The 13618-nt window shown below is 47.2% G+C and overlaps 1 protein-coding gene across 15 annotated transcripts in view; it reads right to left on the bottom strand.

Annotated features, from left to right (window-relative positions):
- Positions 1–13618, bottom strand: part of EPN2 (epsin 2) — a 99434-nt gene that overhangs the window by 6945 nt on the left and 78871 nt on the right. For 14 of the 15 annotated variants that reach the window (XM_054458448.2, XM_063656220.1, XM_063656218.1 and 11 more), the window contains 2 exons: positions 845–1021; positions 89–175 (listed from right to left, as the gene is read on the bottom strand). The exons of the other annotated variant lie outside the window; for it this stretch is intronic. In XM_054458448.2, the coding sequence (XP_054314423.1) occupies positions 89–175; positions 845–1021 (264 nt within the window). The remainder of the gene's footprint in view (positions 1–88; positions 176–844; positions 1022–13618) is intronic. 15 annotated transcript variants of the gene reach the window in all.

The raw sequence follows: 13618 nt of genomic DNA, 5'->3' as shown, positions 1-13618 counted from the left end.
GGGTTTTGAAAGCTGATTATTATTTCTGCAATAACTGAGCTGGTCAAATGCAAGGAGGATTATGGAAACCCTCATCACCTGTACATACCTGTTTTTTTTGAAGTCCGAAGGTTGTCAAATTCAGAAAAGTCGTCTTTAATTGTACCATTCAGATTACTGAAGAGCTCAAAGGACCCTGGGTGGACACAGAGGCCAGTGACTGGGGGCATCTCACAGGACTTCATGGCAACTCCACTGCCCAGTGCACACCCTCAGGATGAGCTGGCAACAGGGGCCTCTCCCCGCTTACCCTGCCTCATGGAGGAGAATGCTGAGAGCCAAAGAGGCAAGACAGCCTGGGGTCACCAGCACGCTGGGAGGGGAGACAGGGAGCCTGGCCTCCCAGGACAGGGTGTGGGATGCCCACCTGCTACTGCTTCTACCACCCCCACCCCAAAAAGGAAAGGGGTGCTGGCAGTGGTGGAGGTGCATCAAGCTGGGTCTGGTTGCTTGGATGAGGGTCTATAGGAAGTCACCAGAAGGAGTGCCTGGAGGCCAGCCTGCCCAGCCCCCTAGGGGTGAGGACAGGACCCACAGGCTGTGGGCCCAGGGCAGTCTCCTCTCTCAACACCCAGTTGGAAGCCCCCTCAATTTGGAGGGAGGTACCAGCGCACAAAGACTGGGAACTCGCACTCACTCTCACACTGGGGCACCTGGGATCTGGGGATCAGGAACAAAGGCTAAGGGGGAGGAGGGGAGCAAATGCAAGCAAAGCAAGAGGGCTGATGCCTAGGAGCCAGGAGCGGCTGCAGGGCCCATGAGCGCTCAGAGGCCAGGCAGGAAAGTGGGTGAGTGAAGGGCTCACCAGAGACAGACACGGGCTTGGTAGTGGAGACTGCGCCCCATGCGTCAGCAGCTGTTTTCCCAGCACTGGAGGCAGGCTGCTGTGAAACTGCCCAAGGGTCCGAGTTCTTGGGGACAGATTGTGTGCTGGCTCCAGTGGGCACCCCCCATGGGTCAATGGAGGCAGCTGGCTTGGTACCTGTTGGAAGGCAGGGTCACGGCTCAGAAATGCCTTAAGAGGGTCTGGGCAGCTGGGGTGAGAAGGGAAAAGGATACCGCCAGCCACACCAGGGTCTGTGCCCTGTGCCAGGTGAGACAGCCATCGAAAGGGTACTGTCCCATGCCAGCAAAGAGGGACACAGCTGGGGCCCAGGGCCAACAACCCTGGGAAGGAAGCATGCTAGGCCAGGATGTCCCAGGATAACCTCCCCCTGTCCTCTGGTAATGACCAGAGGAAGCAGCTGAAAGAGGTTCTCTCCAAGCTCCCCACCATACAGGGGGCTTGCAAAGGGCTCCTGAGCTCAACCCCACTTCGATGGACTATCTGAAACAAACCTATCTCCCCACAGAATCCAGGCTCCCTCCCTAGACAAGGGGCCCCAAGCAGCCCTCCCAGCTCGGCCCAGAGGCATCCTCTCCCCATGTGCTTTGAGTGGTTTCTGCTTTCTGACAGAAGCATACATAAAATGGATGAGTCCTGTATAAAAAGGAATAAAACAAACAGCTACATACTTACCACTCAACTTAGGCAATAAAACACTTTCAAACAGGGAGTGACAAAATCAATTTAGTGGGTCACAACTGGCTTTAAAAAAAAGAACAGAGAAAAAAATAAAAATAAAAAACTATAAAAAAAAGAAAAAACACACAAAAAAACTATCTAAAACATCTGAGTGCATCTAATGTTAAGTGTCAATGCCGTGATGTGCATCTTTATGTATAGACACAGATTTGTGTATACATGAGTACATATAAAACCAACATCTTCTTCCTTCTTGCGGAGCACCGCAAGTGTTCAGACACCACTGCCACCTCTCAGGGACCAGAAAGTGCCTCCCTAATGACATTCCTACCCCAACCATTATGAACTGTTTATTAGCCTTTCTCGTTTCTCCTTCTAGTTTATCTTGTAGGGATACCTTTAGTTAGTTGTGCCTACTTTCTGAATACACACACACATATATATTATGTATATGTATGTGTGTCTAAATATGTGTGTGTATTCATTTATTTATCAGATAGGGTCTCACTCTGTCACCCAGACTGGAGTGCCGTGGTGCAATCACAGCTCACTGCACCTCCACCTCCCATGCTCAAGCGATCCTCCCACCTCCGCCTCCCAAGTAGCTGGGACTACAGGCATGTCACCACGCCCGGCTAATTTTTTTTCTAATTTTCGTCGAGATGGGGTCTCACCGTGTTGCCCAGTCTGGTCTCAAACTCCTGGGCTCAAGCAATCCTCCTGCCTCAGTCTCCCAAAGTGCTAGCAATATAGGTGTGAGCCACCATGCCAAGTCCCTATTTTCCGAACTTTATATGAATAGAAGCATTCTGTACACATTCCTTTGTGGCTGGCTTTGTTTACTCCACATTTTATTTGAGAGAGTCATCTGTGTTGAGGTGGAGCTGGAATTTGTTTTGTTCCATTCTATGAAAAAAAAGTCATGATTCCTCTGTTGAAGGATACTAATTTGGTTTTGCTGCTTGTTCTTGTTCACATGTATACACGAGTTGCTGGGTCATGGGTACCTCTGTCTTCACCGAGGAATGCTACAACTATTTCCACACGGTGGCACGAGTTTATGTTCCATCCAGCAGTGGGTGCCAGTCTTGCTGCCCCAGGAGTTGCCTCATAACCTCTCTGATGCTTAGTATTAGCTTACTTTCCCATGTGTGCCAATCTGGTGGGCTGAAAAGTTATTTGACTGTGGTTTTGATACGCATTTCCCTGTTCTTTAATGAGGCTGTGCATCTTTTCATATACTCATGGATCACTCATGATTCCTCTCCTATGAGGTGCCAATTTGAGTCTTTTATCGATCGTCCCTTATGGTTACCTTCTTCTTGACTCATCCCAGCAGCATGGACTAGAGTCCATCCACTCCTTACGGCATGGTATGCAGGGCCTCCTCTGTTGTAAGTCAAGTCTTTGTGGGCTTATTACTGGGCTCTCTACATTTACCTATTTCCGTCCTTGCACTTTTTTTTTTTTTTTTTTGAGACGGAGTCTCGCTCTGTCGCCCAGGCTGGAGTGCAGTGGTGCGATCATGGCTAACTGCAAGCTCCACCTCCCGGGTTCATGCCATTCTCCTGACTCAGCCCCGCCGAGTAGCTGGGACTACAGGCGCCCACCACCACACCCAGCTAATTTTTTTTATTTTTTAGTAGAGACGGGGTTTCACTGTGTTAGTCAGGATGGTCTCGATCTCCTGACCTTGTGATCCGCCCGCCTTGGCCTCCCAAAGTGCTGGGATTACAGACGTGAGCCACCGTGCCTGGCCACTTGCACCTTCTTAATTATCCTCACAAACACTGTTATGAGAATTCTTGATATCTGATACAGCAAATCACAATCTTGTTTTGGCTATTCTTGGCCCTCTGCTCTTCTGTAGTCATCTCAAAATCATCTTGTCAAGTTAAAAAACAAAAGTGAAGAAACAAAAATTAAATATTTTTGGGATTTTGGCCAGAATTGCATTGCATCCCAGATCAATTTGGGGAGAAGCGTTATCATTACAATAGTGAGTTTTCCAAACCAAGATCACATGGTTATCTCTGCATTTGCTTAAGTTTTAATATCTTTTGGTAAAGTTTAATCTTTTTAATTTTTACCCTTTATCTCCCACAGAGATTTGTACAACTTTTGTAAGATTTATTCCTAGGAACTAAGCATTATTCCTAGGAACTAGTATCTTTTAAACTTTTCATAGAAATCTATTTATTGTTATGCAGAGAAACTTTTGTATACTCTTTTGTACCCAGCAATCTTGCTAAACTATTAATTAGAAGTCACTCCAATTATTGATTCTAATAATAATTCAAATAACTCTTAATTCTAATAACTTATCTGTAGAAATTTTTTCATATTCGATGTACAATCCCATCACCTGCAAATGATGACTATTTAGTGTCTTCTTTCTAGTCCTTTATACTTTTTCTTTTTCTTGTCTTACTGCATTGGCTAGGATCACCAGTTAAATCATCAAATAGAAGTGCTGGTAGTCGGTATCCTTGTCTTGCTCTTGATGTTACAGAATCAATTTTTAATATTTTACTATTAAGTTCAATGTTAGCTATAGGTTTTTTTCCTTTTAGAAGCCCTTTATCAGGTTATGGAAGTTTGCCATTATTCCAAGTTTGCTAGAATTTGGAAATAAATGGCTAATGAATTTTATCAAATGGTCTCTGCCTCTAAGATGACCACATTTTTTCTGTTTTAATCTGTTAATATGGTACATTTGTAAATTTTCTAATGAGTTGGTTCTTGCAAACAAAGTACTTCATAATGTACATCTTTTAAAATATTTCCCTGGCTTGGGTTTTGTAATTGTTTCTTTCCTTAGGATTTTTACATCTATATTCATAACCAGACTGGCCTGAAATGTTTGTTCTCACTGCACTGCCCTTGCCTGGTGTTGCCATTAGGTTTCTGCTAGTCTCATACAATGATTATGAATATTCTTTATTTTCCTGTTCTCTAAAGGAGTTTGTATGAAAGTGGGATTGTTTCTTGAATGTTGTTATTAGTACTTACCAGCAAAGCCCTCTGGGTGGATTTGCAGAAGGGGAGGATTTTTAAATACCGATTCTATACCTTCCATGATTATAGATTTCTATTTATAGGTTTTTTATTATTCTTCAGTTAGCTTTGCTGTTTCCTTTTTAATTTTATCCATTTTATCTAAGTTTTTGAATTTGTAAGCACAGAGCTGATCAAAGAGTCAGCCTCTCACCCAACATTAAATCCTGAGTGTGCCGGCAGTTATGCTGTTTCATTCCTAATGCTGTTTGTGCCCTTCCTCTTAAAAAAATTTCTTGCCAGAAATTTGTCTATTACTCTTTTCAATTACTGACTTGTCTTTATGGATACTATTATGTGTTTATGTTCTTTTCATTAATTTCTATCTTTATCCTTATAATTTCCTTTTACTTTATGTCAGTGTAATGCTATTCTAACCTCATTGTATCTTTCTTCTTTACTAATGTGAACATTTAAAGCTATAAATTTATTTTACTATTGCTTCAGTTGTCCCACAAATTCTTATGTAAAAATATACTACTGGCCAGGCGAGGTGGCTCATGCCTGTAATCCCAGCTCTTTGGGAGGCCGAGATGGGTGGATCACCTAAGGTCGGGAGTTCGAGACCAGCCTGATCAACATTGAGAAACCTCATCTCTACTAAAAATACAAAATTAGCTGGGCATGGTGGCACATGCCCATAGTCCCAGCTACTCGGGAGGCTGAGGCAGGAGAATTGCTTGAACCCGGGAGGCAGAGGTTACAGTGAGCTGAGATCATGCCATCGCACTCCAGTCTGGGCAACAAGAACAAAACTCTGTCTAAATATATATTTAATTTGGTTCTAAATATATCTGATTTTCATTATAATTTTTTCCGTGACTCAAGAATTTAGAAGTGTTCTTAAACGTTTAGGTGTATGAAGTTTTTCTACTTATCCTTTTAACTGATTTTTTACTTAAGTGTACTGTGATCAGAAATTGTGTTATATGTGATACCAATTTTTTGCAATTTGTTGAGACTAGCTTTTCTGTCTAGGACATCATCAATTTTTTCCAAGTATTCTGCATGTGACTGCAAAGAATGTGTGTTCTCCAATTGCTGGGAACAACAAATTCACAAGCTTATGGATTGTGCCACTTAAATTTTCTTATATCCTTATTACTTCTGAAATGTTCTCCCAAATTATTTCCCATTTCCGATGCTCTTCATTCTGTCCTGAAGATCCGAGTTTCCATCTGGTTTTCTCTCCTGTCAGCCTGAAGAACTTCTCTTAGCATTTCTGTGGTACAGATGTGCTGGCAACAAATTCTCTTAGTGTTTTATTAACAGATGTCATCCTTTCACCTTTACTCTTCAAGAACACTTTCACTGAATACAGAATTCTGGGGGTTGGCAGTTTTTGTTGCTGTTGTTTCCAAACTTAAAATATCTTTTTTTAAAAAATTATCAATTCTTGGAAGAAAGATGATTTTGCTAGCAATGGCTTTCTAGGTTGACTGTGTTTTTCTTGCAGCACACTGAAGACACTATGCCACTCAGACATCTACAATTGCTGTCAATAAGTTAGCTATCCATTTAGTTGCCATTTCTTTGTAATGAATGGCCTGTAATCTGTAGGTTTATTTAAGGTATTTTCTTTCTCTGGTGTTCTGCAGTGTCCTGATGATATGTCTAGGTGGGGATTTCTTTGATTTATCTTGCTTAGGATTCACCAGACTCCCTGGATCTGAGAAGTAGCATCTTTCCAAAATTCTTGAAAACCCTGTCATCTTTCAAATATTAGCTCTTCTGGAACTCCAAACAGATATGTGTTAGGTATCCTCACTCTGCTCCCATGTTTACCCCCAGCCACACTGATTCCCAACTGCTTCCCAAATGCCTGGCATCTTCTGGGCCTCTCCGGCCCTCTTATTTTCTTTTCCTGCCTTCTCTGACTCCTCTGGAATCCTCCCCTTGACTTTCTTTTAGATCACTTATCATACAGCACCATAACTATTATTTAACTATGAGTCTCTCATGCACTGTAAACTCCCTGGGGTAAGGGCTACCTTCAGCCCTGGCACCAGACATGAGGGTGGCACCCAGCAAGCTTGTGACAGCCTGGCTGAGCTCTGAGGCCTAGAGAAAGGCAGCAGAAGGTGGCAGTGATGTGTCAATCTCAGAAGACCAGGGAATGCTCCCCTGAGCCTCTGAGACAACTAGTCTCTTCCCTCATTCCTACTCTCAATTCTACAAATGCTTCTCTTAAAAGCCCCAGCTCTACTGCTCAAGGATGGACAGGTGAAGAGGAGACTCCTTGGCTTTCAAAAAGATGAACCAACTGCTAGGCATCCTACATGCAGCTTCATGCCTTCTTGTCTCTGAAATGCTGAATAGCTTTAGTAAGGGCCTATTAAGCCACACCAGCCACTATCTTTTTTTTTTTTTTTAGAGACAGGTTCTTGCTCTGTCACCTAGGCTGGAGTGCAGTGGTGCAATCACAGCTCACTGCAGCTTCAACCTCCTAGGCTCAAGTGATCCTCCCACATCTGCCTCCCAAGTAGCTGGGACCACAGGCACACACCCCCATGCTTGGCTGATTTTTTATTTTTTGTAAAGATGGGGTCTCCCTATGTTGCCCAGGCTGGTCTCACAGGCTTCAGTTGTCCCACAAATTCTTACGTAAAAATGTATTATTGGCCAGGCGCAATGAGACACTGCACCTGGCCCACCAGCCACTATCTTGGCGGCCTTTTTCACTTTTGGCCAGGATCAGCTACTGGCTAGCTGTAGCAGCACAAGGAGGGAGAGGAGGAGAGTGCTGCCTTCACTCCTTCCCAAGCTTGCCCCAGTGATGGGGGCCTGGCCAGGCCAAAGCAGATGTCAATCTGCAAGCTTTGTTCTCAACATCCCATGGACACTTGTGCCTTTCGTTTCCTCATGGCCTGTCCACTCCTGTTTGGACTTAGGGCTTCTCCTGCTACTGCCCCAGAACCCACAACCTTCTAGAGGCTACAGAAATAACTGTTTCCATCCAGAAGCTCCTTCTGACACTTCACTCCTCATCTTCCAGTGTCTCATGCAGATCGTCCTCCCCCAGGACTGAAGCTGCCCTTGCCAGGTCCACCTCTGCTCGACACGGGGAAGGGGCGATCAGGAAACTAAATCTGCCCCGCTGGAATCACACTGTAGAGACAAGCCCTCACTCTAACCCCCTGCAACAGGACACCTTGTGGGTCCTCAGCTCTCTGTCCCAGCTGGAGGTAAGTGGCATGGTGGAAATGACAAATCAGGGAGAGAGCTGACTGCAAGCCGAAGAGCTGTGGTGTGACTTCAGGACTGCCGTGACACAACACAGAGGACACAGGAGACCTGAGGCCCAGTGCTAAGCTGATTCTGACCCCCTGTGGAGCCTGGGGGAGTCAACATGCCTTCCTCACTGCCCATGCTCAGCAGCCCAGCTGTGCCTGGATGACACAGACTGGAGCCTCGCTTTCCCTGCAGCCCTGACCGTGCATCATCTCCCCTGCACACTATCTCACTCCCCAGCTACTATCCCTTCCCACTTGCCTCTGTCAGGGGACATGCCCCGGTTACTTGCAGCCCCCACTCCCGCTTTCTCCTGCAAGGATGCCCTGTTTCTCCTTGGGAGAATTCTCCCCTCACCCACTTCCAGTCAGTCTCGAAAGGGACAGATCCTGCCCTGGCAACAGAAAAGGGTTCTCACTGGTTAAAATCAATCTGCAAAGTGTCCCCAACTCTAGTCCCCCATCCCTAAATCCCAGAAATGGTACTGGAGCTACAGAGAAATCCGCTCTCTCTATTCCCTGGGCTGTGTTAACTGGGACTATGAGGTGGGCACCAGAGGCAGCCACTGTGCTTGCCAGAGCAAAGGCTTGAGCTTCTGAGGTGAACAACACAGCAAAGGGGGTCTGAGTCTTGGTGGTCACCTCCTAGCCACTGGGTCAAGCTGAGGGCAGCATCATATCTCGACCAAACTGGCTCCCCTGACACACTGTATGTGGGGCACTTGCTGGGAAAGCCCGGCCCCCACTCTGCAGCCTCCATGCCAGCCCGCCATGCAGTTCCCACTCTAAACCCAGCTCAAAACCCCTCTCAGGGCACTCATGCCGCTTGTATGCATGTGAGACTGCATCTGTCCCCCTTGCCAAAGCATGTGCTCCATGAGAACATGGGCTGGGTCTGCTTTGCTCCCCGTCCCCGAGATCCAAGCCTGACACACAGAGGGTGCACTCCATCACTAACTAGGGATTGAAGAGAGGTCACAAAGATCAAGGGACCCACAGGACCTCAGGCTGGCAGGGACTTTGCAGTTTATCTGCATCTCTGCACACTGGAGTTCAGTGACCACTTCTAACAGGTTCTGGATAAATGTCCACTTCAGGGGCTCAGAAACACAACCAGATTAGAGTGGGCCCATAATCTCCATCCTGATTATCTAAGACATGGAGCTTTCAAGTGTCTTAGACTGAGTGGTATTCATGCACCCTGGGCCAGGGGGCACCAGACTAGTGGTTCTCAACCATGGTTCTTCTTGGGAAGCTCTTAGGGATTTTAGTAAAATACTGATGCTGTCCTCTGCATACACACAGATTCCAGGGTGGGCCTGAGCATTTGGATTTTTAGAAGCTACTGAGATGACTCAAATGGGCAGCCAGGATGCATAAGAAACACTGAGCTCTGGGTGCACCCAGACCTCTCACCAAGCCCTCCCCAAAAATGAGGCCCCATGTGAGGGCCCAGCTCAGACTCACAGGCCTGAGTGGGCAGATGCGTGGTGGAGACAAGCTCTGGCCTCCCATAGTCACCTTGTTCTATCCAAGCAACATTTGGTCAGCAGTCCCCAGGCCTGGCCCCAGGATGGCCCCTCCCTCTGAGATAGAGAAACAGACAGCCGCTACAGCCAGCATGCGGGTCACAGGCAGGCATCAATGGCGAGAGGGCAAGAGGCAGGCGTGAGGACGGGGTGACCACATCCCCTGAGTAGGGATGTCTGAGCCATGATTTCAAAAACACATAAGAGTTTGCCAGGCAGACAATGAGACACAATGTAAAGATTAGGCATTTAAGGGAATCCAGGATGCCTGAGCCCCTGCAGAGGCCCTCACCAGAGAGGAGTCTCTGAGCTCTGCTCGAGCCCCAGGTCTCTCAGGCTTCGCCTTTCTGGCCTCAGCCACTGCACACCCAGGCTCCCTGCAAAAGTGGACTCTGTCGCCGGGCATGGTGTAATCCCAGCGCTGCTCACGCCTGTAATCCCAACACTTGGGGAGGCCGAGGCTGGCGGATCAAGGTCAGGATTTCACCAGCCTGGTCACTAATCCTGTCCCTAATAAAAATACAAAAATTAGCTGGGCGTGGTGGCAGATGCCTGCAGTCCCAGCTACTTGGGAGGCTGAGGCAGGAGAACTGCTTGAACCCGGGGGGCGGAGGTTGCAGTGAGCCCAGATCATACCACTGCATTCCAGCCTGGGCAACAGAGGGAGACTCTATCTCAAAAAAAAAAAAAAAAAAAAAAAAAAGGGGGGGGGAGGGGGCAGGCACAGTGGCTCACGCCTGTAATCCTAGCACTTTGGCAGGCCAAGGCAGGTGGGTCACGAGGTCAGGAGTTCAAGACCAGCCTGGCCAATATGGTGAAACCCCGTCTCTACTAAAAATACAAAAAAATTAGCTGGGCGTAGTGGCACTCGCCTATAATCTCAGCTACTCGGGAGGCTGAGGCTGAGTCAGAAGAATCGCTTGAACCTGGGAGGCGGAGGTTGCAGTGAGCCGAGATCGCGCCACTGCACTCCAGCCTGGGTGACAAAACGAGACTCCGTCTCAAAAAAAAAATTTAAAAAGTAGAATCTGTCCTTCCATCTAGACGTACTCTCAGACAGTGAGGTTCTAAACACAGTTTAAACTAATAGGTTTATATCTTTAAGAGTTAACACAAGGCATTTTAACATTTATGGAAAATTTTTTTTTTTTTTTTGAGACAGGGTCTCACTGTTGCCCAGGCTGGAGTGCAGTGGCATGGTCTTGGCTCACTGCAATCTCTGCCTCCCGGGTTCAAGTGATTCTCATGCCTCAGCTTCCCAAGTAGCTGGGATTACAGGCACACACCACCACACCTGGCTAATTTTTTGTATTTTTAGTAGAGACGGGGTTTCACCATGTTGGCCAGGCTGGTCTCGAACTCTTGGCCTCCTGTGATCTGCCAAACTTGGACTCCTAAAGTGCTGTGATTACAGGCGTGAGACACCATGCCCAGCCAACATTTATGGAAGAATTCTTTCTACCGTGAACTCTGCAATATGTGCAGTGTCTCCACTGCACGGGTTCTGAAGCACTCTCCATGAGCCAGCAGCACGCTGACCCACCATCCAGGACTCATGGGCCAGGCTTCCACGTGAGAACCCCACACTCCAGCGGAATGCCACCTGAAACTATTCCAGAGACTCTTCTGACACCTCCAGTTAGCTCTTATGGGCCCTGCTTCCCCTTTAGAATCTGCTATTAAAATAACAAACAACAGCACTGCTAAGAATTTTAAAACTCTGCAACTGTATCACGCACAATGTTGAAACGTTTAACAAGTTTTGGCTCAGAAAGAACCCCCTACTTTTTTTCTTTTTTTGAGATGGAGTCTCGCTCTGTTGCCCACACTGGAGTGCAGTGGTGTGATCTCAGCTCACTGCAACCTCTGCCTCCCGGGTTCAAGCGATTCTCCTGCCTCAGCCTCCCAGGAAGCTGGGATTACAAGTGCCCACCACTACGCCCGGCTAATTTTTGTATTTTTAGTAGAGATGGGGTTTCACCATGTTGGCCAAGGATGGTCTCCATCTCTTGACCTCGTGATCTGCCCGCCTCGGCCTCCCAAAATTCTGGGATTACAGGCGTGAGCCACCGTGTCCAGCCAAGAACCCTCTACTGTTATAGCCCTCACAGACAAAGTTGGTCACAGCTCAGACAGCTTTTGAACATAGAGTGAACTCTGTGCTTGGATCAAACCCTGACCACCTCCAAATCATCCAGGTAATCATGGACAAGCTGTTTGGCATGGGTGGGCTCTGTCTAGTTTGCATTCTGTAAGTGACACTGGGGACCTGTGTGTGTACAGGACACTGCAAACTGCTGCGCTGAATTCAAACTATACAAATGGGCAAAGCCCCCCAGACACATACACAGTCCCATGGCCAGTGTGACCTCCTTCTTTGCTGTGTGCGGGGGAGTCATGGAAGGCCACACACTGTGGCACCTTGCTTTCTTGAAACGTGACTTGGAGACAAAGTCACAAAGTCACAAGCATTCCCTGAGGGCCAGGTGTACCCTCAGGGAACGCCTGCTGGCTCGGGGAGGCGATGGGCATGCTCCCCCTCTATGAATGGACAGTAGATCCGCTGCAAGGCTTCTCTCTGTGCTCTCCCTCTCCACGTCCTCGGCAGGGTCCAGGCCATGCCACATACCCAATCAGTAAGTGCTTGTTGAAAACTCAAGTGAATGAGAGGAAATGAAGATGGAATCAAGGTTTGAAAGATCAAGCAGTTTCCGGCCTCTTCCTCTGTGGGGCCCATTCACAGGGAGCCTGTGTCCCGGTCGCCTCCCACCCGCCAGCCTGGCGCATCCCGAGCCTCACAGATGAATATTCATGTGCACAGGGAGGCAGTCACAACGCGGGGGGGTGCGTCACAGAAGAACTGAGCTGTGCAGAGGTCACCAAGAAGCCAGTAGCACCACCTGCTGCTGCCAGGGCAGAAGACAGCCTCTGTCCCAGCCCAGGCTGTGGGCGGGAGTACAGAGAGAGGGCTCCAGCCAGCCAAGGTCTTCTGAATCAGCAGGCTGTAAGCCCTCCTCAGACCAGGTGGCTGCTTTGTGTGTCTGGAACAGAGGAGGAAGTGCCCCACTGACCTGGCAGGCTCCAATCTCCCTCCTTTCAGCCCTGAGCATTTCCTCCCAAGGCCACTTGGCCAAGCTGCTCCTAGTGCTGCTTGGAAAAAACTGGTAATGATGGGGCTCACTACAAATGGTGGCTTTCAAAACAGTGTTTCTTTCATCCAGAGGGCACAGCTAACAGTGTTATGGGAAGGGACTCCAATCTTTCTAATTTATGAATGCATCTCAGGATGGAGGGGTGACCCTGAAAATGTGCACTATTGGATTTAACTAGATGCTAAACAATAAATCCAATACCACACTCCTGCTCTGAGGCTATGCTGATGGAATGTGGAAGCACAGGGTGTGCTAACACACTTCAGTGAATGCAGGAGCTAGCAGAGGGCCATTCTCCTGCAGAGCTGGTCAGCACCACCACTGAGAAAAGAATCTCAGAATTAAAAGAAATCACTGTGATTTTAATGTATTTTTCTATTGAAAGCAGAGTGCTAGAACTGCAAAAACACCCCTATGAACATCACTAGGCTGCTTAGTAAATGATGGTACAGCGTGGTATTGTTTAGAATTTCTAATGATGCCTAGAAATGCTCATGACACTACAAATTGAAATACACACATACACACACACGTAATTATATATACAATATAGCTTCAACTAAGTAAAAACATAATGCCCAGAAAAAAGACAGGAAGCAGACAAGCTAACATTTTAACAGTGGCTATCTCTCCATATTGGAATTTGTGGTGACTTTTCCAGGACATGCCAGGGCCACAGAAGGGCCTCGCAGCAGTCCAGGATGGTGTGACAAGTATAGGACATGGTGCCATAAGCACTGAGCCTGTCCCAAACCTACTAACAATGTCGCTGGGCTTTGGTGGCCTATCTCCTCCCCAAGTCACTGGTAATAATGCCAAGTGCATCAGAACCAAGAAGATCCTAGGTTGGGCAAGTGGCAAGAGATGGCCAACTGGCAGTCAACAAGCCACATGTGCCCATCCTCAGATAGCTTTTAATTAGCTCAAACCATATTCTTAATTTTTAAAATTCACAGCCAACATTTAAACACTAAATAGATTTCAAAAATCCAGGTTTCTGTCTTCTCTTTAAAAAACTGGATTCATAACAGCCAAAATGTGGAAACAGCCCAAATATCCAACAATTGCTGAATGGTTAAACAAAGT

Source organism: Pongo pygmaeus, chromosome 19 (assembly GCF_028885625.2).
Source record: "Pongo pygmaeus isolate AG05252 chromosome 19, NHGRI_mPonPyg2-v2.0_pri, whole genome shotgun sequence".
NCBI lineage: Eukaryota > Metazoa > Chordata > Mammalia > Primates > Hominidae > Pongo > Pongo pygmaeus.
This window is presented reverse-complemented; position numbering and strand designations above follow the sequence as displayed.